This window comes from Paralichthys olivaceus, chromosome 16 (genome assembly GCF_024713975.1).
Source record: "Paralichthys olivaceus isolate ysfri-2021 chromosome 16, ASM2471397v2, whole genome shotgun sequence".
Classification (NCBI taxonomy): Eukaryota; Metazoa; Chordata; class Actinopteri; order Pleuronectiformes; family Paralichthyidae; genus Paralichthys; species Paralichthys olivaceus.
The window spans coordinates 15,054,498-15,077,952 of NC_091108.1; the positions used below are offsets into that span (position 1 = coordinate 15,054,498).

Below are 23,455 nucleotides of genomic sequence, written 5' to 3' on the forward strand. Positions count from 1 at the left end.
ATGTAATACCTTTCCATATTTTTGTATGAATTATTTCAATACCATTTACTTTTTTGCATTGTGTGATTCCAAAAAAGTGCGGAAACTTATTTTATGAATATGTTATATTTGGGTACTTGAACTATGACTGAAACATTGAGGAAGAAGCTTTTATCATAAATGTATTAATTATCATTGCAAAAATCTATACAGGTTACAAATGCAATGTTCTTGGCAAAAACCTGTCAAATTTGTTTTTATAAAGATTTTAAAGTAGAGTATTTAAAAGGGTTCAACCCTGTAACAACAAAAAGGGCATGAAACAGTAAATCTATATATTTACAAAGCTGTTTTATTGTCAGATTGTTTGACACATGTTAAAAGATCACTAAAGGTTTGTGTAAACTCGTTTGAGCGTTTCATTTGTGTGCGCTCGTTTTTCAACCCGAGTGGTCCCTGTGGGGTGTCCCTCCCTTTTACTGGCTACGTAGCTCATAAGCCCCGCCCCCCGGACACACGGGGTGAATTGTGTGCAGCAGCTCCTCACACTGGCCCGGAGCGGTGTGTGTCTCGGTGTCGCTCGTCCTCAGTCCCGGTTAATGCCGCTGATTTTACAGAATAAACGACCTTTAGACGCGACATTTTAAACCCCGCTGTTAAAACCTTACCGGTAAGTAGCCACAGAAGCTAAAGCCGAGTAAAGCCGTAAATAGCTGTGGTTAGCCCGCCTGCTACCACAGACAGCCTCGCTATCGTGTTTTGGTTAAGTCAACATCTGCTAATCGTAGCAGCTAACGCTTATCAGACACCAGACTAGAGACATAAGCTTGATATTAGCTAACGTACATTCTAGACCTGGCGTCTTCTGTGGGTTTTTATTCAGTGACGTTAAACCCACGAGACAACAACTGCCTCACCTCATGTCAGCGTTATGTAATTCAATGCAATACAACGTGTAATGCTATTTCTTATATCAATCCCTTTGCTTTGGCTGCTACACCACCCACCTCCTTGTCACCAGGCTTACCCAGTTATTTATGGGATGTGTCCTACAACAAGAGCCAGAGATCGAGTGGAGGACAGTACCACCTGCCACTGAGCCAATTGGAAAGGAATACATTGGCCATATTTGTGAACTGAAATCAAACAGTCACACTACTTTTTATGATTATTACTGACATCGTAAAATCAGACAGACTGCAAACCTGCAGATATCTCACTTATGATCTTAAGGTCATTCTTTTTTTTACACATGCCACTCCTGCCACTGACAGCACCATCTCCTATTTTAAGTGTTTTTCCATATCATCCCATTCACAGGCTGGATGAGTGGGCCAACCTTCGCCTCCCCCTCTGCGGAGGTGGCTGAGATGAACCGCATCCACTATGAGCTGGAGTACACAGAAGGCATCAGCCAGCGCATGCGGATCCCTGAGACGCTAAAAGTGGCCTCAGAGAACCAGACTGGGTCCTTTCCGCTTGAGCCGCCCCTGCTCACTCACACAACTCTGATGCAGGTTCCTGAGAGGATTATTGTTGCAGGTGAGGACCGGAGACAGGACGTCAGTAACAGGTTCCATAGTAGAAGTACAGTTTGTGATAATGACAATGTATGCATCACCATATAATATGCTGGATAAAGCACATAAATATGCTGGGCATTTAACTCCATATCAGAAATAATCTCTCCATACTAACAGACCTGAAAATGCACCTTGCCCTGGTTCTGGGCAAAATATTAAACCCAGAACAAGCACACAACTGAGCCACTATCTCCCACTGAAAGCTGCAACTGTGATCACCTGTCCTTGTCACTTCATCCACAGGTGACGATGCTGACCCTCGATTTGCTCGTCCAAGAGACTTAGACCTGATTCAGTCCGTCCCACCCTTGGACCTCCTGAACATGAAGGCCCCACCACGAATCCTCACCCTCACAGAGCAGTCACTGGACTCTCTGGACACTGAGCAAACTGCCTCCTCACAGAACAATCCCAGCCAGACGGTAAGGGTCATGTCAGGGTTTCTTTACAATGTTCCTTATGCTGCTCATTACTATGAATATAATTGACTGTATTTAAGAGTAAATTGTGGTACACTACTACAAAATTCACTGGACATGCTGCTAGCAACCTGGAATTAAACACAGTGTCACAAAACATGGGACTTTTGTGCATGAACCACAATAATGATATAGTGATATTCTGTTGTTAATGGTTATGGTTTTAATTTGTCAACATTTAGCCTGATCCTGACATCAATTTAAATTTTTCTATCAATCACAGGGCCACATTCATGCTCGCTCTCGAAGAGAACGTAGTGCGAGTGAGCACATATCTGGCCGCCACAGCAGTCACGTCAGCAGAGGTGAAATAAGGTAAGAAAACGTCTACATCTGAGATGTTACGAGGCTTTGCTGATTATTTTCCATTCAGAATTTCATGTCAGTTATTTTTCCTTCACTCTTTGTGTCAAAAAAAAAAAAATCTAATTTATTTTCCTTTCATGTCCACACTAATTTCTCTGCCAGTGTCACCCCGTCCCCCTCTGCTCCCCCAGTCCGCTTATGTCCCCCCCTCTGTTCCCCCGAGGATGCAAGTATCAACCTGTTTACAGCTGCTGGGGTCCTGTCTTACATCCAGTCGACAACACGTCGGGCGTACCAGCAGGTCCTTGAGGTCCTGGATGACAGCCACCGCAGGTGTCTGTTCTTTGTCACTGAAATTCTCTGAACTCGCTGTGATCACAAAGTTTCTCAGAAAAAAATCAGCTGCTTACTGTGGTGAAAATTCATGAAGTTGAGATATTTTGTCAACATCATAATAAATCTCTTAAGATGACAAACAGCCTGTAGGAGTTTCTGTGACAGCAGAGAGAGCAGCTGTAAGAAGTCAGAATAGGATACTTTTTTATTTTGATGAATTGAATGAATGTCTTGATGTCACCATAATTCGTTTTTATTTGTAGCTCTGCAGGTAATCCTCAAGCCAGACTAATTTTCGCTAAACTGAGATATGTTTATCTCTAAAGGACAAACCTGGACTTGGCCCTGGATATAAACCCTGATGAGTCTGGCTTGGTGGACGCTTCCTCACTACGACGACAGGTAATTCGTCTCACAGGCTGCCTACTTTAAGGGACATATGCTGTACTTCCCTACTCCTTTGGTGTAGGTAATGTGTCCTTTGTGAGGTATTTTCTCATGTTGTGTTAGTTACCGTAAACAAAAAGATACAATTACTTCTCACATCATGGGCCAGGAAGAAAGTCCACAAAGGTTTTCTCTGAAACTAACAGTGATATAAACTGATCTGAGAACAGAAAGAACCATGGAAAATCTGAAAAAATGATCAGATTTTTCAGATCTGAGGCTGATTTAAATTTTTTATCATAGATTTTGACATCGTCTTGAATACTTCAAATTTAAATTGAATCCTAAATAACGGCAATCGTAGATAGAAACTTAATCATATCTTACCCAGCTCTAGCATGGACACAGCAACATCACTTGTACACAGAGAAAACATCTTTTTGTTTGTGTGATCACTCAGATTGTGAAGCTGAACCGGCGTCTGCAGCTGCTTGAGGAAGAAAACAAAGAACGCTCCAAGCGAGAGGTGATCCTCTACTCTGCTACTGTGGCGTTCTGGCTCATAAACACCTGGATCTGGTTCCGTCGCTGAGATGGAACAAGGGTGAGCCTCCCAAATCACTGGAAGCCATTAAAACAAGGGGGGCTACTGGAATTTAAAGGTAACCACAGGAAACTATATAAACATTGGCAATGTCCTAAACCACAACCCTGTATGTTTTTATAGCAAATAACATGTTTGAAATTCAACCTAAACACTGTCAAGATAAAACTTGAGCCAGAGCACGCAACAATGTTTACTATATCTTCTCAATGTTACAAAATTTCACAATGGCAGACTGTAACTACAGACTCAGTCACAAAGTCATTGTTGGTGAGGTGTTGCCACAGCACAGGGAACAAACTTAACTTTAAAGTGTGAAGTCTCTGTGTTTCACTACCCTGAATCTGAAGATGATGATCTGAACATCTATGATGTTCACTTCAGTTTAAGAGAAACTAAATGTCATACAGGTCATATTTATTATTGGTCTAAAGTGGTAAAGTAGTGTCTGACATGAATCAGCAGAAATGACAAATCTTTACCAATTTATCAGAGATTTTGATTAAAGAGATGGCTAAATGTTGGCAACTATACCTCTCAGCTTTATAAATCCTGTTACAGTGAGCTTTCCATCTTTGTGAGAGTAAACAATGTTTGGAAACTAGCATGGCACTCAGTAGAGCACATACCGCCACCAAGGCCCAACAGTCCCCTGGAATTCAATCAAGCTGCACCAAATTTTTTTTCCATCAACCTCCATCCCTGGATTTGCCTCTTTGACTGGCTCTACATCAGATGTAAGGAGGATTTTTTTTCTGGCCAATATCCCATCCCTTCATCAAGTTTCGTGCAAATACGTTCAGTAGTTTTTTCGTAATCTTACCTACAAACAAACAATCCAAACCAGTCGGTAAACAAACAAATAGATGGCTGAAAACATGACCTGCTTGGTGGAGGTAATGAGTCTTTACTAGCCTCAGGACAAGAATGATCTGAAGGGGAAACAAGTAATTTGGGAACCAAGCCCAGAATTACAGGACCAAACCTCAGATGTGACCTGAGGTTCATCAGTTTGGTCAAAAAAGTGATGATTCTCAAAGTGTCAAAATAAAATGTCTAAATCTAGAGGTGCCATAACATTAACCCTGAATGTCCCATGACTTTCTTGTTCTCCAAAACATTTGTGTACATTACTTGAATAGCCTATTGTTGCAATGTTGTAGTCTTGAATATCATTATTAATTATTCACCTCTGTGGCCGTCACACGCCCAGAGATTGTGATAGGGAAGCAGAACTTCAGGGCAGGGCACTGGAGGTGGAGGTTATCAGTGTATTATTTATGTATTTCTATTCTGTTTCTACAATTTGTTTTTCCTGAGAATCTGACCTCTCCTTCTTTTTCCACTAAGTTACCTACAAGACTAAAAAAAGAAAGAGCATGGACTTTGTGGTTTGATGATCATACAGTGTGATGTAAAATCATGTGTAATAGACGAATATGTATATGAGATATTGATGTCATTATTTTTGAAGAGCGATGTATTATTATTTTTTTATTTCTCACACATTTTGCAGAGGCATCGGCAGAATGTTGCAGTGACCATTTCCTTCTATCACGCACTGTACTTATCACATAAAGCTGGAGTTTTAAGTTTTTATTATTTGACTTTCTTTGTAATATATGAAAACATTTATTGTAAATATTTTTGCTGTAATAAATGATGGATGTTGACCTCTGTCCTCTGTACAACCCTGCCCCCTGCTGTTGTGTCGGCTCATGTGCAACAAAGGAAGCTGCTCCAGCGCCTTTTAAACACAGCTAGTAGTGGTTGAAACTCTGACAGGAAGTCATTTACAGGAAGTCGTTTATAAAACCAAACATCAAGCAGACACTGAAACCGACGAAACACCTGACTGTCTGATCTTCGGCCACCGAAGTGTTGCTAACAGGTAACAACAGTGGCGCTGGTTGTGGTGCGACACGATGGGCATCACGAAACTGGCCGACTTGATCCGCTTCGATGCTCCTGGTGCCATCTCTCACAAAGACATCAGTGACTACTCAGGTAACAGGCTTCGTGTCTGTCTGTTTTATCAGCACGGTTTGTTTGTGTAAACACTGCATGGTGCTTATTGCTAACGTTAGCATACAGCCATGTGATAGCTTCGGGAAGCTAACTATGATTATTGATCGTTTAACTTGATAACAGATTTATTAAAAAAGTATCACTCAAGTAAAATAACTATCAGTACAAGTAGTATAAGCAGTAAAATGTTGCCACCACTGTAATGAAAGCTGACTTAATTTATTTAAGGACTACTTAATTGTGTACTTTTGAGGTATTTGTTCGAGTATTTAGCGTCTGTTTCTTCCTACTTCTACTTTACTACATAACTTGATCCACTACTGTTGATAGATTTTACGTACAAATCATAATCAGCTTTAAATGAGCAAAACTACTGAAATAAGTTTACGCTAACATCACCTGATCAGCTGCATTCATAATAATAACATCAATAAAACAGTATCTAAAACATTTAAACTCTTTGAAAAGATCAACTCTGCATGAATACTTGTGACACTGGATTTCTAAAAGAATGCAGTAAAAGTTTTTACCACAAATGTGATATTTCTGCTTTGACATCAGTAATTGATCTGACAACCTTCCTCCACCTCTGCTAAAACTAGAACATAGTCACTGATGAAGTGTTTGATTAATAAAGCTGAAACTATTTAGGTAAATTGTCTAATGTTTTGTCTTTTACAGCTGGTTTTGTAGCTTTTTAAAGGAAAGGTGAAAGGACACAAATCCCAGAGTATTAGCAGTCACGGGTGTTCAATATAAAGTTCCTAGTAAGGATTTAATTCAGCGTTAAGAATCAATTTCCATTACAGGCAGCTTATACTGCTGCTGCGAACATTGTATGAAGATACAAGAGCTCAAGACGTTTGAACTGACGATCTGCTGCCTTGTAAATGAACCACTGTGACCTTAGTTTGGTAGTTGTGTACTGGATTGATGCCCACATATTAATACTTCCCCTGAAATACAGTGGGGTCAGCTTGTTTGAAAGAAGCAACAGTATTTTAGAGTGTACATCTATTTGAAGAGTGTATACATTTAGTAGAACAAGCTATTCATCCCTAATGGAAATTGTGTACTTGCAATGCTGATGATATGCTGCACTCAACAGGAAAAGTCATCGCTCTGGATACCTCTATTATCGTGAACCAGTTTCGTGCAGTGACACCAACACTAAGGTGAGCTCCTGGAAGATCCTCTCTTCTTAAGCTTCTCTGGCGCTGTTGTCAATATTGGAAACAGTCCATAAAATAATGAAATATAACGCAGCTCCACTGCCACCGCACTGTTGAAACAAGCCTTTTCTGACATAGTGTCAACAATGAAAATAAGGCTTCACCGTTGTCTTATGATTTACAGGCAATTCTGTCTTCTGTCACTTATCTGCTCATTCTGTGTGAAAAAAACCGTTATTTCCTCTCTAGCCCACTGATCGGTGTCTTCTTCCGCACACTCACCTTCCTGGAGCATGACATAAAACCAGTCTTTGTGTTTGAAGGAAAGCCTCCTGAGGAAAAGACACCTGTTGTAAGTGAGACTGTATTTTTTAACCCGACCTAGTACTGAACATATCCTCCTGGTGTGTAAGACGGTCACTGGTCTGAAAAGAGATTTAGCTGAATTCTTCTCTGTGCTCACATGACCAATTGAACTGGTCGTCTTAAAAGTGTTGTCAGAAGAAAATATCAACATGAAGGAAGTGATTATATAGTGCAGTATCACAGATGTAAAGTGATACAGATGGATTAGAGTGACCCAACTGATCCAAGCTCCTGTTTTTCCTGCAGCTTGAGAAGCGAGCTGAAGCATCTGGTTGGAAATTCCCCAACTGCACAGGAACGGGTATAAAAGTGGAGGTTCTTTAGTCACGTTTGTCTTTATATTTCTGAGATATATCATATGAACTGCACATATTTTTTAAATGTCTTCTTAAGTGAATCTTGACTCTTTTGTGCTGAAAAAAAGCATCATCCCAGACCAAGGATTGTCTCCAGCTCATGAAGCTTCTTGGAGTACCGTCCGTCCAGGTATTATCTGTTAAGCAGTTTTAACATGTATTCATTCATGTTTATCTTTTTCTTTCTGTCTTGCACTCTTCATTTTTACCCCCTGTCTTGTTCTGTGATGGGCTCCAGGCTCCAGGGGACGCTGAGGCACTGTGTGCCCGGCTGGTGAGAGAGGGGATTGTGGACGCGGTGGCATCAGAGGACATGGACACGCTGGCGTTTGGAGCCAATACTCTTATTCGTCAGCTGAACGCCAAGAAGGACAGGTGAGAACTGTCTATTGCACATTGTTGAAATTTAGGTTGATAAATATTTTTACCTTCATGCCTTTTAGTTCTTGATAGAAAAATCTTATCTCTTATCTAAACTGAAGGATTCACCGGGTTGTTTCCAAATTGATTTTAATACTAAGCTCAACTTTTGAATTTCTAATTCTTTACAGTGAAGTTACTGAATATTCTTTACCCAAGCTGTTAGAGAAACTCCAAATCAGTCATGAGGAGGTGAGATTCAAATATTCTGAATATAACATCATACCTTGTAGAAACACAAATGGGTACTTTGACTTTCTTTCTTTTGCTTATTTCTCCCAGTTTGTTGACCTCTGTATTTTGTTGGGCTGTGACTACTGTGATAAGATAACTGGTTTGGGTCCTAGAAGAGCTCTGACACTGATCCAGGAGCACCGTACCATTGAGAAAGTGGTCTTGCATATCAACAGACAGGTACTCAATGGTCTTTGTTGTTCTTTCTGTGCATTGCTTTGCCAAAGACTGTAGGATCTAAAAAAAAAAAAAACCTATACCTGCTTCTCGTCAGACTCATCCTGTTCCAAATTTCTGGAAGTACAAAGAAGCACGAAAGGTATTTTTGGATGCACAAGAGACTGTAGCCCCTGAACTGGTCTGGACGGAGCCAGATGAAGAAGCCTTGGTTGGGTTTCTCTGTCAAGTCACACATGTTAAGTACGTGCATATCATGGATTTTTACTTTTTTTTCTCAAACCCAGCTTCTACTTCTTCATGCCTCTTTGTCTGTCACAGACTTGAATGAATAGTAAGTATTCATATTTTTAGGGTGGAGAGGGTGCGTCGTCGAATGGAAAAGTTCCGTCAGACACGGGAAAGCAAGCGAGAGGACCGAAAAAATGAAAAAGCAACAGGACGCAGCAGGCAAACCCAAATGGAGGACTTCTTTAGAGTAACCAGAAAGAGGGTGAAGGTGACTATAATCAGTCATCATTAAAAATATTATTTTAATTCAACACAAAAATACTGATGATTGCATTTAAGAATTTAAAATGACTATTAATATGTTTGGATTAATCATGAAACAGCTATCGAGCAGGAAACATTTGGTCTTTGAAGAAAAAAACACCATTAATAGGGCTTTTCAGTGGTTTTAAATCTGGTGTGTTGATCTGTCTCAATAGTTGCTCTGTCTTTCTCCCTCCAGCCTTTGGAAGCTGCAGAATCTTCAAAAAGCAACAGAAAGAGACCAAAGTCAACATAAGAATGCTGCCGCTTGTCTCTTCCGACAAACGAAAGGACATTTTTCATTAATCTCCATGTCAAGATCTGTCCAAGAATTATGTACCAAGTTGACAGACAGTTCACAAATCTGTTGTTATACTATACTATAATAATATGCTACATTCCTGTGCTAAGAGGAAATCCAGCCCAAATTTTTAATTCAATCACAACTGTCTCGACTTAACGCTTTATGTTAGATTGTGGTTTTGCATTTAAACAGTACTGTGTGTTAACTTTTAGTTTTCACCCAATTAGAAGAAGCTGAAACAGGCATCTTGCAAGACACTAACATCAAGACTAGTGTCAGTGCATGGGAGAACTACCCCCACTGACAATACAATAATCTGATCCTGTCTGAACAGCAGTGTCTCGGAAATGCATATCACTGAGCAGAGCCTCAGTGCATCCAGCAGTTTCCTGAAAAGCCAGAGCAGGCAGCAGACAGCAATGAAAGAGAACAGTGCGGTCACTGTAAGAGAGGACTTCCCCTAAGCCAAAACTGGAGACAGGGGGACGTCTCATCACTAGATATTCAATGAGCACCTGTTCTGCAAAGGATGCCGAGGCAGGGACCAGAATTTCAAAACGTGCACTAATGTGGTATCACGTGTGAATAAAGAGATAGTGAGATGTTTAAATCCATGAAAACAAGAACATTTTGCCTTATTTTGAAAAGACGTGGTATACACAGACCATTGTACAATTGTGTTATGTTTTCAGAACATGTTTGCAGTTTTAATTAAAATAATTGTTTAGTTGTGTGATGTTTTTTATTAAGAGTAAAATTGGATGCAGACACAAAATACACCAGTCAGATGTTTTTTAATTTTTTATATATTTTCCCTTGAGTATTTCCAATCAAAATTCGAGATATCACTCCGGACCAACAGGTGGCGCTGGAGGCGGTGCGGCTGCTCTGCTCCTCACTTTCTCCGTGTAGAAGAACAGTCAGTTGTCTGTGATAGAAGGTGTCTGCCTGGTCACCGCCGCGGCAAGTCTGCCCCGAAGACACCCACCCTTCCCCGGGTACCTCGACCAGAACTTTTCCACCCCCCCCCCTGGTGTTCTCGGCCCGCGGTGTTCGGCCATGGCGACGAGCGCGAAGCGAAAGCAGGAGGAGACTCATTTGAAGATGCTCCGGGAAATGACCAGCCTGCCCGCGAATAGGAAATGCTTCGACTGCGACCAGCGCGGCCCGACCTATGTCAACATGACGGTGGGCTCCTTCGTCTGCACCACCTGCTCCGGCATCCTGTGAGTTACCGCCTGGTTTAAAGTGTCATGTTTGTTTGCTCACAGTGTCCGCCGGGGAGCGACACGGCGCCGCTGTCGCTCCGTGGAAGTGTCCCGGTCCATTTCTGACTCGGCGGTACCGTTAGCTCGTTAGCTAGCGTCAGAGTCGGGACAGGTAAACCCTGCAGCCGGTTCAGCTCCAGGCCGCTGGGCTAGGCTCCGTGATGTCAGCAGTTCGCTTTGTTCATAGTTTTGACCTCGGTGTGATAAGATGCTACACAGACGGGTGACACATTAAAGGGGAAACCAACATGAAGTGTGTTAGTGAGGTGTGGAGCCGCCAACCGGTCTGTAACTGAGGGACATGTCCCCGCATGGTGTTCTGGTGATGGTGCTGGAGATCACTAACTACAGATGAGTGTGTAGGAATCTCTTCTACTCATCAAACCCTTCATCGTCTTTTCATTTATTCACTCATTTTCAAGTTTTCCAGTCTCAGTGTGGGTCCCTACATTGTGTTGTTGCCTGTGGTCGAGGTCATGTTCATATACCTGCCTGTCAAATATTTGATCAACCTGCCTCAAAACACCGTGTCACTGGGGGGCCTCCTCTTTTTGAACTTTAGCTGGAAAGGCATGATGCAAACACACACACACACACACCTCAAGATAAGCAGTAGCAGGGTGGGACTATTCTTTGGAAGTGTATTGAACTAAAGTATAAATGCAACACTGTTGTTTTTGCTCCTTTGAGTTGAGATCTCCGTCTTTTTAAAGCACACAAAAGTAGATTTCTCTCGAATTCTGTTAAAATCCAATTTGTTAAAGTGAGCACTTCTTCCTCTGACGAGATCCACCCGAAGGTGTGGCATATCATGATGTAGATTTACACAGCATGACTGTTGCACAGTCATGTGCCTTGGGCTGGTCACAGTTAACAGCAACTACAAGATTTTAAATGAAAAACTTCTTGTTCAAGTTTTGTTAATTATTTTGGATTTTGAATGATGAAAAAGTTTCTAATTTACAGTGTAATTTGTTTTTTCTATAATACTTTTTTTATTTTGTTCGTTGTGGTACTTGAGAGGCGTAGACAGAGCAGTGGCTCATCCTTTAGCTGGCGTCTGATGAAACCGCTTCTTCCTAAGAGACGCAGATTGTTGTGAAATCATAACCAGGATTCATTCAGATGAGGAATCTGATTTATGCAATATCCTGTCTCACACTCTCTCAGTTGATCACATGGAGGGAAACATTTCTGCTGATCTCGCTGTCAGTATGTTAAACATGTTTTAATGAATGAAAGTTACTGCGCAGGCTTTAGTTTATGAATTCTGTAACAGTGCTTATAAAAGTGTTAATATCCCATTGGACCTTTTTCCCTATTGTGTTGTTTTGATCAACAAATGTGCCACTTAAACATCACACATTTCAGTAAAACATAATTGATTACATGATTATTCACCTTCTTGAAGTTTGTATTATTTGGAGCACATTTTGTAACAGTTACAGCCTAAGTTCTACATAGTCTTTATCAGCTTTACATATCTGGACACTATAGTTTTACTTCATTCTGCTTTATAAAACTGTTAAAACTCTCAAGTTGCAGTGAGCAGCACTTTTCAAACCATACCACAAATTCTGCACTCTGATGCTCACACCAGGACATTTTCAGCCTTTGTCCTGTAACAGAGTGCAGCAGGATTTCTCTTTACTGATCTAAATTCATTTTATCATTTTTTGTTAGTTGCCCACGTCCTGTTCAGGCACTAACCCTGATAGGATGGGATTTTCTTTCTCAGCAGCAGTTTTGACTTCATCAATCTGCCATAAACTGGTGAAATAACACTTGTTGGTTGTTTGCACTCATGCAACTCTGTAGCTCCAGGTTTTGAACACTACATTCCCAGTGGTGTTGAATTAGTCATACACGTTTCACTCTGAAAAGAAAATGTAAATGACCATCTGTGTTTTGGCTTTTTGTTGACTTGTGTGTTTCATCCTGCTGCTCTTGTTTTGAGCTAACATTGACCTCCTCTACCTACAGGCGAGGACTGAATCCTCCACACAGAGTGAAGTCCATCTCTATGACCACGTTTACACAGCAGGAAATTGAGTTTCTACAGAAACACAGCAATGAGGTACCATAGACACTTTACCAAGAAATGACTCAGAAGCACACTGTGAAACATTATTTTCACAGCTGTCTGTCTTTTATTCTGAATTTGCATCTTGGCATTTTTTAGTCCTGCTTAGTCAACTTTATTGGCATACCTCTCTTCCCTTTTTTCTCTCTCCAATTTCTTGTCATCCCCTCCCCCCTTCCCCTTTACTTTCTCTCACCTCTCTCCCGGCTTTGCAACCACCCCCACCCCAATCTTTCCCTACCACCCACTCTCCTCATTCCTTGCCCCCCCTGTAGGTCTGTAAACACATCTGGTTAGGCCTCTATGACGACAGGACATCAGTTGTTCCAGATTTCCGAGAACCACAGAAAGTAAAAGAGTTCCTTCAGGAAAAATACGAAAAGAAAAGATGGTAACATATTTTTGTTTGTTTGATAAATAAGTTTTGTCTAAAGTAAAACCCAATGTTAAATTAACAAATCAGGATCAGCATTCATGACTGCACTTATTCCAGTTCTTTATACTCTGGAGACCCATTGTATTAATGGCTATATGGTTTATTTAAGTAATGTTTGTACTTGGGTGCACATTGCTTTAAATAATTCAGTTGGAAAGGTGATAAATTCCTGAACAGTACCAAAAAGACAACTTCAAAAATAGTTAATTCAGTAAAGCTGGCGTGTTACGATCAACTGTGATGCAGCGGGAAAGAGTTCTGAGAGTTAAGTGTCACATCTGCCAAAAACCATTGAGCAGTTATGGACTTGGTTAACCATATGTTTTCAGTTTGATAGCGTGCTCTTCATTGGGACTTTTTATGCTCGCGTGTCACTTTCCTGTAAGAGCAGCATTGGAGGAAAAAAGCACAACTTTTGAACACTTCTTTTTTTAAAAGAAAGTACAAATTGATCAGATTGAAACTTTTAGCATCAGTTAAATCAATTGAAGAAACACCCAAAAAGTGTATTTCTTGCAATTTATTCACCTAAGCCGAGTTCAGACATGACTTGCCCGAACCCAATCCTCTGGACTTAATCCATGGTTTGCATTATGCTCATGCAAAACGGCAGGAGGTTCTCTGCACAGGCACGTTCACAGCAACAAATTCTTCACATTCTTCCAGCGAGGGGTGGTGCAGCGGACAGAGCCAGGAAGTAACGTAGTAATTCCGCTGCAGAGATCATGTGGTTTTGTTTACAGCACATCGACGCCATCGCCGGGTTGTAACACCGCAGATGAAATGTGTAGAATCTCTGGGGTTCAGTGCATGTCTGAAAGCCGCTCTAGTGAGATCATGTCACAAAAGCTTTATCTTTTTTTGACAAATTATGTTTGTACATTTGTGCCGATGCTCTTTCCTGAACATCCAGGTATGTTCCTCCAGACCAGGCAAGAGCAGTAGCAAGCGTCCAGGCCTCTGTGTCGGGCTCCTCAGCCAGCAGCACTGGCAGCACCCCAGAAGTGAAACCTCTTAAAACCCTGCAGCTCAACAAAACACCTCTGCGCCAGGTAACATGAGCCTTTTTTTATTACCCATTTAATATCACCTTGGTCTTTTTAATTTTGGAAATGAGTTGCAGAAATGTTCAGAAACCTTGATTTCTACTTCTATTACCGCCCAGTCTCCAGGGCTAAGTCGTTCGCAAGCTCACAGCGCCGCTCAGGAGAAGAAGTTTGACTTGCTCTCAGATCTGGGAGGAGACATCTTTGCTGCTCCACCCACTCAAACTGCCAGCTCTTCCAACTTTGCCAACTTTGCACATTTTCCAAGCCAGTCGGGTAAAAAAACTTTTCTCTCAAAGGTTCCAAAACATTCAAAATGTCACTCAGACTAATAAAGATTAATATTAATATTTAGCAGTATGTGCTCTTTGGTTTGTCATCATCCCATGCGTTGTCCTGCCATTGTTTTTATTTCCACATCCAACGCCTGTGGTAATTTTTCCTTGTGTGTGGCTGCAGCACCTCAGGGTAATTCAAACACCAACTTTGCCAACTTTGATGCATTTGGAAACACTGCAATTCCATCCCATCTGAGCACGTCACCCCCCTCAAAGTCCTTTTCATCAGGTACCCCCTCCCTATCATTGTCTCCACCCTCTCCACACACACTCCCCCTGGTATTTTTCATATCCATTTTGTTTCTACTGTGTCCACTGGGGAACAACCTCTCTGTGCTGTAAAGATATTCCTAGCATGTACCGGTCATGGATATTTTAAAGGTTTTAAGAGCAATTAAGAAATCCAGAAGTTTTTGCCTTCGTCTTTTCAGCTGGACATTTAATTCTGAACCTTGGATCTAAACCTAAGATAATTGCAGTATGTCACAAATACATTTTCTCCAAGTTATCAGTTGTTTCCTCTTTTATTATTATTTGAGTGTGCCTGTGTTTGTGTTTACGGCTCTGAGAGTATTTATTTATTTTTTGTTAATTGTCGATAGGCGGAGGTGTGCCAATCCCGTCAGTGTCTAGTGCCGTCCCTACTCAGTCCCACACAGGGAGTTGCTCAGAGGACCGCTATGCTGCTCTGGCTGAGTTAGACAACAAGCTCAGCTCCTCTGTGTCCTCAGGCAGTGGGTGAGAGACAGTTCATCAGAGACAGTTTATTTCCTACATGAGGTTCCTCTGCATACTGGGATCTAATGTGCAGACACTACATTGATTCGATTAACTGAATGCACAGTGTTTTTGAATAACTATCACATGGTGAGATGGTGTTTGATCATATTACTTATGCATGAACTTAAATGCTCTAATCCAGTCAAGAAATTCCACTGAAAAGTGTCAGTGAACGATTTATTAGAGTACTGCATATAATCTTGGCTTCGTCTTTACAGGAACATTTTTGGACCAGTGCTTGGTTCATCGCCAGCCCAGAATGCACCTGTGTTACCCACACTGCAGCCTGGCTTCGGAGGTGGTTATAATGATTACTCCAAATGTGATGCATACAGAATGACATGAAAACATTTTCTCATTTAGTTCCAAGACTCATTTAGTTACATCCTCCTATATTTCATCCAGCCATCCCATCCACAAATCCCTTTGTTGCTGCAGCTGTTGCCCCGGAGATGGCCACCAACCCTTTCCAGACCAATGGCAGAGCTCCAGCTGCAGGTGTGTCTATGTGTGTGCATGCATAAATTAGTTTTTTTTTTTTTTAATAAGACGAGTTTTATTTCTCAGAGATTTGTGTTGCTTTAATGTAACTCAGTTACATTGACCTTGTGATTTGCCATAGTATTTAGAATGTGCTCCTTGTGTGTATTTGTGTGTATCTTGTGGGTGTGTGTGTGTGTGTGCATGCATTCACTGTACACACATGCTCTGTGTGTCTCGTAGCCTCCTTTGGTACTGGCTCTATGAGCATGCCCGCCGGCTTTGGGAGTGCGTCTTCCTACTGCCTCCCGACCAGTTTCAGTGGAAACTTCCAGCAGCAATTCCCCGGCCAGGCCCCCATCCCTTACGCTCAACCGGGGGCCTACCACCCTCAGTCTAATGGTTAGTGGCCTCCCGCACCCCTCTTTTCTCATACCATGTTCAACCTGTGCAGTACCTGTCAGTGATCCCCCCGGCATGAAATATATATAAATGTTTTTTTTATCTAGACAATGACCCTCTGCACTGAGAAATGTTTTTTAGTCTGGCTGCAGTATAGTTAAATTGTGATCTTTCAGTGCCAGCTACTGAACAGTGATACAAGTTTGCATTTAGGGTAGAAAGCCTCAGGGCTGTGTTCTGTACAAAGCACAAAAACCAAATGAAATAATCTGACCTCTCAGAAGGCTTTGTTTACACCTGAATGCAAGCTGACACACCGGGGCTTGACTCCCTCCATTTTATTTCCCCTCTTTACATTAAAGTAGAAAAATAATAACTGAGTCAATGTAAATTATTGTAATTATTGTGTAACTCTATGGCCTTCTCTTTTTACCATGTCGATAAAAGTTGCAATGAAATACAAGAAAAATACAAATTCTCATTACATATTACTGAACTGCTGGAAAGTGCACAACCATCCTGTTACAAATCCATCTTCCTCCATCACCCCTAGGCCCTGCATTCCCAGTCTACAGTCAGAACAAGCCCTCCATGACGCCCTTTGGGCAGCCAATGACTGGCCCTGGCATGTCCAATAACCCCTTCATGGTGAGCGTGCATGGTCTTTTGTTTTCCTAACTAAGTAAAAAAATGAAAGAATAAGACTGTAAAGGAACTTTATAAGAAAACAACTGAACTGATGAATTTCAATGAAAACATTGTTATTTATTACACTTGATTATAAGGAATGATTTTCTTGTAACATTTATGTTTTTTTTTAATCTTATTTCAGGCGGGTGCTCCAGCCGGGTCATTTCCTTCAGGGGGTTCATCCACCAATCCTTTCCTGTAGCACAGCCCCAGGTTCTCACCACCAGAGGGCAGCATGCAGCACATACGCAACTCACCGTTCCACACAAATAGTGGCCGTACATTTCTTAAAAAAAGACTCATAAAAACGTTTACAACACTATGAAGGAGTACAAAGGACTATATTGAAGCCTAATGGACTGTTATGCAGGGTCTATTATTTGGACTATATACATTATATGCTTTTTATTTTTTGTTTATGACTGTAAGCTCTGTGCATATCATTTGTAATCGCAATTAAGTAGATGTTACGTATAACAAAGACTGAGTTAAAAAAAAAGGTGAGTATACACACACCTTGTGGGGAAAAAAAAACTACAACCACTACAAGCTATGTAAGGGTATACACTTTTAAAAATATTAACAGGGTTCCATCCAAATCCATGATCTGTTGTTTGAAGCAGCAATGATGATGCAAGCATTTTATTTTCAAAATGGGATTTATATTTGTTATTTTAGCATAATTGCTACTATATTGGCATTAAGGTGCAAAACTGTCCTTTTTATTAACTTACTGATTCAGAGAGTTTATATGACTCAAAGCAACAAAACCTACATCTTCAGAAGTTAGAATAACATCCCAAGCAGGTGGATGGGACACAGCCTTCATCCTGGACTTTTATGATAGTTGTCCTTTCAGATAATTAGGAAATTGTGAAAAAAATGGGACAGCTATTTGAATTTAAAGGTAGCAGAGACATCACATGCTCTGCCTACAAGGGAAAGGGACAGACACGTCTATTAGAGCACAAACAGGAATGAAGCGCAGACGCTGAGATGAGTATCTCTTTGTCCTGCTACTTATTCCTCTGAAACATTGATAAGATTGTTCACTGATTTCTCTGCTGCTGTTTGAAGATGCCAGAGGAGCAGATATCTAATATTTGGTTCAGTTGTTTTGTAAAAGATGAAGGGAAAGATTTTTTTTTAGGAAAGCGCAGGGTGGGGATGTTTCTTCCCTTTAGACAAACTGTTATTCAAATGGTTGTAGGTGACATTGCCTACTGATGGGGGAAAACAGGTTTACCAGACTGTTGAGACAAAAACAAGTGCAACATTTGAAAATAAGACACTAATGGGATGTACGTTATGTTGTATTCAACACACTCCTGTGATAATCGTTCTTCTTCTTTACCTGCGGATTGAAAAGCTTTTGGAGAGAGGAACAGGATGAGGAGAAACTCTCCCCTCAGTTTGCTTTAAATGGGGCAAAGGAAAAGAACAGATTCATTTATGGATTATTATTACATCACTGGATCCTCCTGTCTCTGGAGGACTGGGGTCTTAACTGTGCCACCAATGACTAACAATACATTTGACAATGTGTTTCTTGTCTTTACAAGAATTGGTAAGTAAATGTGTACATATATAAATATATGTATAAATAAATTAAAAGATTTTTAACTACAATAATGACTTTGTGTAACTTGTTACTATAGTGCCATTCTTAATCATTCAGAATGATGAAGAAACGAATCAATCCCCTTTATGAAAGTTGTTTTTTTAAACACACAAACTGAGCAATAACTCAAACTAATCTTTTAAGAAGAACATGTTTTGAAAAAGCCTCCAATCCTCTGAATTACTTCTATACTGCAGCTAATAAACACCAGTGAATTCCCTTATCTTTATTTTTATATAAAAGTTATATCATGAAACCGTGGCCATTAATTCCAAAGCTTGTCAGATGTTTTTTTTACATTTTCTATAATTTAACTTTGAATAAAAAAGAAAGACGCCAACTCTGCCCTCCTTGATTGGGAAAGCCTGGTTGCCACGACAACGCCCAAACTTCAACATGGCGTCCCTTCTTCCCGACCCTCTGTTGGAAATCTGTGGACAAGGACCTCCACCCAACAAGAACTTCTACTATCTAACTGTCACCAAGTCACACGTGAGTACCGATGGAAGCACGGGAGGTTCTTCTCTCTCGTGCTGCTGACGTGGAGACACTGAAGAACTCAGCTGAAGTTAGCTCGACTAGCTACAATCATAGCAGGGTTAACGTTAGCGTGGACACACACACACACACACGCAGACAGTCTAAACACAATCTTATCTTTACCATGACTAATTACATATTATTTATTTTATTCTGGACTGGCCCCTTGTGCTAATCTTAACCATCACAACTGAGTGTCTGGCCCTGATCTTATTTTAACCCTAACCCTTAAAAGCAAGTCTTGATCCTCAAACCAGCCGGAGAAAGTGAGGACTGGCCCAAAGATCTGTACTTAAAATGATTGAGTACACACACACACACACACACACACACACACACACACACACACACACACACACACACACACACACACACACACACACACACACACTTTTGTGGTTCCAGCTACAGTGGCTATCTTCATGGTGCTAAATCTCCTGGGACATGATTTCTCAAGAAGAGTGAGAACCCTGATATCTGTTACATCTGTAAATATGCTTTTCCTATCATTACAACGAGGACCTCATCCTATAATGATTGTTACTCATCCTATAATGACTCTAACCATCTGGTTGAGAATGCTAACTGATCTGGTTTGTGGATTTATTTATACAACCTGAACACTGTTTGGTTGCTGTGGGTTTTCTTGTTCAAATATTTCTAACTATACACTTTGACCTGTCATTTCCAGGTGATATGGAGATGGTGGACGATATCTGCGAGAGCTGTGGACAGGTACGCCAAGCCTGGGGAGCTGAGGGACTCTCACGAGGAGTTTCTGGACAACACTCGGCTGCAGAGTAAGGACCTCAGGGAACACACAGTCAGAGCTGTGTTTTCACCAACATCCCACAAATCTCCCAATTTTCCTCCGTGCATGGTTGTAGATTAATAACGAACAGACTGGTTATGTTATTAGCTTAGTCTATAATTTATTCCTAAATACACATCATCGATTTTCTAATAACCCTGGACTTTGATAAGCTTAGAACATTATACATAATTTGAGCAAGTTTCGTTTACAGTATAAATGTACATAAATGGGTGATTTTTTACGATACAGTGTTTTAGGTATATATTTATATTTGTAGCCTTGTGAATATTTGATGTGAGAACAAATCGAATGCTTGTGTATAAATGACAGCTAAAATAACAGGCTTCTTCCCAGGCGAGGTCCGTATGGTTTTCGGCCGTCAAATCTTGCAGTACACCAAGGGTCTGTGCCAAGGCCATTATGATTATCTGGAGCACCTGCCTGACTCCTTGCTTCTGTGGATAATAAATTATCTTGAACTAGAGGATGTGGGTCAGCTTGCACGGACGTCACGTAAGTTCAGGCAGGTGAGTTTATTGAGACACAAAACAAATGATAAGTAAATTGTATCCTGAGATAAGAAAGTCTATTATTTAAGGTTTCATTAATGCACATTTTTTTATTTTACCCCGTCTCTTCTGAATACACTATTAAAAAAAAATCTAAAATAGTGTGTATTGTTCAATGCAACAAAATCAGGTTTTTTGTTCTTATTTTGCATTTCAGCTATGTGGGTCAAAGGAGTTTTGGGAGCAGGCAGTGCGGCGGCGCTGCAACACAGTTTCAGTTGACGTGGAGTCTCTGGCTCTTGAGGAGGGCTGGCGCAACATCTTCTTCACCAGCAAGCTACAGCTGCAGAAGAAGATCAGCCGCAGGAGGCTAAAGATCGAGGAGCAGCGGGACGGACAAGTCTCTGGTGAAAGCTCAGAACCAATCCAGACGTCTAGTTCGGAGGAAGAATGTCATCATGGCATCATTGGCTTTGACAACAACTCTTGCTGTGATGTTGATCCTGAACTCAGCCCTGAACCTGAGGCTGCCTCTGATTCCAGTCAGTGAGGATATGAGGTGCTGTGAGGTGGAAACACCAGTGCAGAGTTTTGCACTGAGTAGTGGTAAAGGAGACAACAGTACTGAGACAAACACATGACACCTAGCTGAAGGTTCAGTTGGATTCAGTGGCATCTAATGGTGAAGTTGCATATTGCAACCACAACCTCTCATTTCACCCTCTCTTTGTAAGCCTATCATACTGTGTTTGAGAATCTACAGTGGCCTTCAGGTGAGGTCCTCTCTCCTGTAGTGCCATTGTGGTGCTACATGACAGACTCCATTGGAAAATATTATTTTCTATGTCTCCTAATAGATCCCCCTAAATCCTGCATACTGGACCTCTGAGCTTTTTGTCAAATCCTAACTTTGTACTGAGAAAACAATTTCTCTCAGGGCTTTCATTTGTATGCCATTTATACACATTCCTCAACCATCCAACTTCTCTTCATATGTATTTTTTAAAGGTTTGTTAGATATTAATTACTGGATATTTGGGAATTATTTTTATTTGTATTTCTACTGTGCCATGACTATTCAGACTTAATAGACATTAATAAGAACAACAAATATATAGGAGGAAATGGTACCTATATTAATTGCACATTATAATATAAAAGTTACAGTAAAGAATATTTTAAGTTGTCAATTTAGAAATAAAGTTGTTCACAGCTATACTGTGTGTGGCTACTGTCATTCTTGAACTTCGTCTGAGCAAAGTCGAGGAAGTATCGAGGAAACACAATCATGGTAACTAATACTAAATATAATGATGTGATAATGTATAATGAATGATCAACACCTGATCAAGTAGTAGAAGTGTTTCCTACCAGCATGATATACATACTTTTGATATATAGGCTGATATTATAACATTTTTGCTAATGATTGTAGGTTTTTAAGTTACAAAAACAAAAGCATCAGTAAATAAAATGTTTTAAAAATAATCAGTACTGTAAATGCAGCTGTAATAACATTAAGACACAATCATTGATAATTGATTCACAGGGTCATAAAAAAGTATATCTAAAATATAAAGTAATGACGAGCACAGTTTCAGAGCTGTTGATCATCTATATATTGGATTTGGATTCCTGGAGGACACAGGTAATGTCAGTGAGTTTTGATGGGATCGTGAGTGCAGTGCACATAGGAAACACAGTCCCCTAGGGGGCACAAGCTGCCAATGCTAATGGTCCATCCTGTGTTGAGCTCACACTGACATCATCACTAGACTCTTGCATTGCTTTGCTGTATGTTGGGATATGCTCTGTATGCTGGTAGATATGCCAAGTGTCACTATGGAGTTTTTTTATTTCCCAAAATGCTGGAAAAGTTTGATTAAGGACAAATAAAACTGGATTCTGACATAAATATTGCAGATAAATATCCTTGCACTTAGATGCTTGAGACAGTTTTATCAGTGGGGTTATTTCCTTGCAAACACTCACTACACATTTGAGCAGTCATGCTCTGTGTTTCAGTCCTACATCTTACTGCTCCAGCTCACTGTTTAGAGTTCATTCCCTCTTCACAGCAGGGTCCAGAGCATTTTGACCTCAGACCTAATAAAACAGTCAGTCACTGACCTTTTTGAGCCACATGAACTTTGAGAGAAGTAGTCACAACAAGGACTCTGTTTCATCTACCAAGCAACTCTACATCTGGTATTGGCCCAACACAGGGTCTGAGAAAGTCTTAAAAAGGTTTAAATATGATGTACTTTAAGGGAGGTCTTCATTATTTTAACATTTAATGCTCCCTGTTGTGCTTTAAAATTATTTTTTTTAAGTGAAATGTACATGCATAGTTTGTAATGTCTCTGTGAGTAATGTGACTACTTCCAGCTCAGCTGTGGGAGAGACTATGGATTCCTTCCGTCTCCTCCTATAGTTTTAAAAATAATGTGGCATTTCCAGGGTTATTCTCTCAGCTACTTCACTTTATCTTCAGCAAATGGGAAATACGAGTAATTCTGAGCCTCCAAAATTCCTAAATATCAAATTTTATTGATTAGGGCCTAAAAAAAAAGGTCTTGAAAAGTCCTAAATTTAACTTGCTGAAACTTAGATAAACCCTGGTAAAATATAGTGCTACTTAATCGTAGAGTGTTTTAGTGCCCCTGCTGCTTGCATCCAACCCTTTATAGTGCATGTGGTTGTGTTGGGGTTCGGGTTAATTAATGTCTATGGTCACTTAATTCCTTGTTTAAAATGACATGAAATCATTATAATAGAGAAAGACCACAGACTCTGAGACACATTGCAGTCTTGCAGGGGCGATAATGGAGCGTTTAGCTCTCTGCACCACTCATTTGTGATCGTTACCCACTGCTCGGCTGTGAATATGTTCCATCTACTGCCTCTTTTTGTGGAAAGCTTGAAGGGAGGCCATAATTGGATATAGTCAGACCACGTAAAGACCATGTAGTGGGCCATGTGGAAAATAGGATGAGTATGCTCTGTTCATCTTAACCTTTACTCCCTCCTCAGGCCAGTGTAATCCTCCCAAGGTTAAAGGAGCAGGCCGCTCAAAGATCAAACATCTAGAATCAGAAAAGATTGCATGTCTAAATCACAGCAGGGACGTAGAAGAACACCAATTGCTCTTATGTACAGATGCAGCTCTGCTCAAATTCTCAA

At 40.6% G+C, this 23,455-nt stretch overlaps 4 protein-coding genes across 9 annotated transcripts; all 4 read left to right on the plus strand.

Annotated features, from left to right (window-relative positions):
* The first annotated feature begins 491 nt into the window (after window positions 1-491).
* On the plus strand, window positions 492-5,370 carry mffb (mitochondrial fission factor b). 3 transcript variants are annotated; one of them, XR_002203414.2, is made up of 8 exons: window positions 510-649; window positions 1,300-1,521; window positions 1,806-1,984; window positions 2,265-2,356; window positions 2,510-2,680; window positions 3,010-3,085; window positions 3,531-3,732; window positions 5,191-5,370. XR_002203414.2 is itself a non-coding variant. In XM_020103163.2 (7 exons), the coding sequence occupies exons 2-7, from the start codon at window positions 1,305-1,307 to the stop codon at window positions 3,660-3,662; spliced, it is 867 nt and encodes a 288-aa protein (XP_019958722.1). In that variant the 5' UTR covers window positions 492-649; window positions 1,300-1,304; the 3' UTR covers window positions 3,663-5,370. The 3 variants fall into 3 exon arrangements, 2 of the variants coding, with proteins under 2 accessions (XP_019958722.1, XP_069368059.1); XM_020103163.2 differs by having other exon boundaries at window positions 492-649; window positions 3,531-5,370; XM_069511958.1 differs by lacking the exon at window positions 510-649 and adding an exon at window positions 1,001-1,212 and having other exon boundaries at window positions 3,531-5,370.
* Window positions 5,371-5,396: 26 nt separating this feature from the next.
* LOC109639585 (probable flap endonuclease 1 homolog) lies at window positions 5,397-9,996 on the plus strand. 2 transcript variants are annotated; one of them, XM_020103125.2, is made up of 11 exons: window positions 5,397-5,681; window positions 6,811-6,877; window positions 7,124-7,226; window positions 7,487-7,541; window positions 7,665-7,726; window positions 7,835-7,971; window positions 8,148-8,208; window positions 8,299-8,430; window positions 8,525-8,670; window positions 8,782-8,926; window positions 9,161-9,996. In XM_020103125.2, the coding sequence occupies exons 1-11, from the start codon at window positions 5,600-5,602 to the stop codon at window positions 9,215-9,217; spliced, it is 1,047 nt and encodes a 348-aa protein (XP_019958684.1). In that variant the 5' UTR covers window positions 5,397-5,599; the 3' UTR covers window positions 9,218-9,996. The 2 variants fall into 2 exon arrangements, with proteins under 2 accessions (XP_019958684.1, XP_069368058.1); XM_069511957.1 differs by having other exon boundaries at window positions 8,344-8,430.
* A 159-nt stretch (window positions 9,997-10,155) lies between these two features.
* On the plus strand, window positions 10,156-18,417 carry agfg1b (ArfGAP with FG repeats 1b). 3 transcript variants are annotated; one of them, XM_020102978.2, is made up of 12 exons: window positions 10,156-10,491; window positions 12,517-12,610; window positions 12,892-13,007; window positions 13,966-14,104; window positions 14,218-14,374; window positions 14,558-14,665; window positions 15,039-15,174; window positions 15,435-15,514; window positions 15,622-15,714; window positions 15,940-16,098; window positions 16,652-16,746; window positions 16,931-18,417. In XM_020102978.2, the coding sequence occupies exons 1-12, from the start codon at window positions 10,325-10,327 to the stop codon at window positions 16,988-16,990; spliced, it is 1,404 nt and encodes a 467-aa protein (XP_019958537.1). In that variant the 5' UTR covers window positions 10,156-10,324; the 3' UTR covers window positions 16,991-18,417. The 3 variants fall into 3 exon arrangements, with proteins under 3 accessions (XP_019958537.1, XP_069368057.1, XP_019958546.1); XM_069511956.1 differs by having other exon boundaries at window positions 15,655-15,714; XM_020102987.2 differs by lacking the exon at window positions 14,558-14,665.
* A 332-nt stretch (window positions 18,418-18,749) lies between these two features.
* Window positions 18,750-20,960, plus strand: fbxo36b (F-box protein 36b). Its single transcript, XM_020103280.2, has 4 exons — window positions 18,750-18,901; window positions 19,641-19,749; window positions 20,118-20,290; window positions 20,490-20,960. Exons 1-4 carry the CDS (start codon window positions 18,806-18,808, stop codon window positions 20,820-20,822), a joined length of 711 nt encoding a protein of 236 aa, XP_019958839.2. The 5' UTR covers window positions 18,750-18,805; the 3' UTR covers window positions 20,823-20,960.
* The last annotated feature ends 2,495 nt before the right edge of the window (window positions 20,961-23,455 follow it).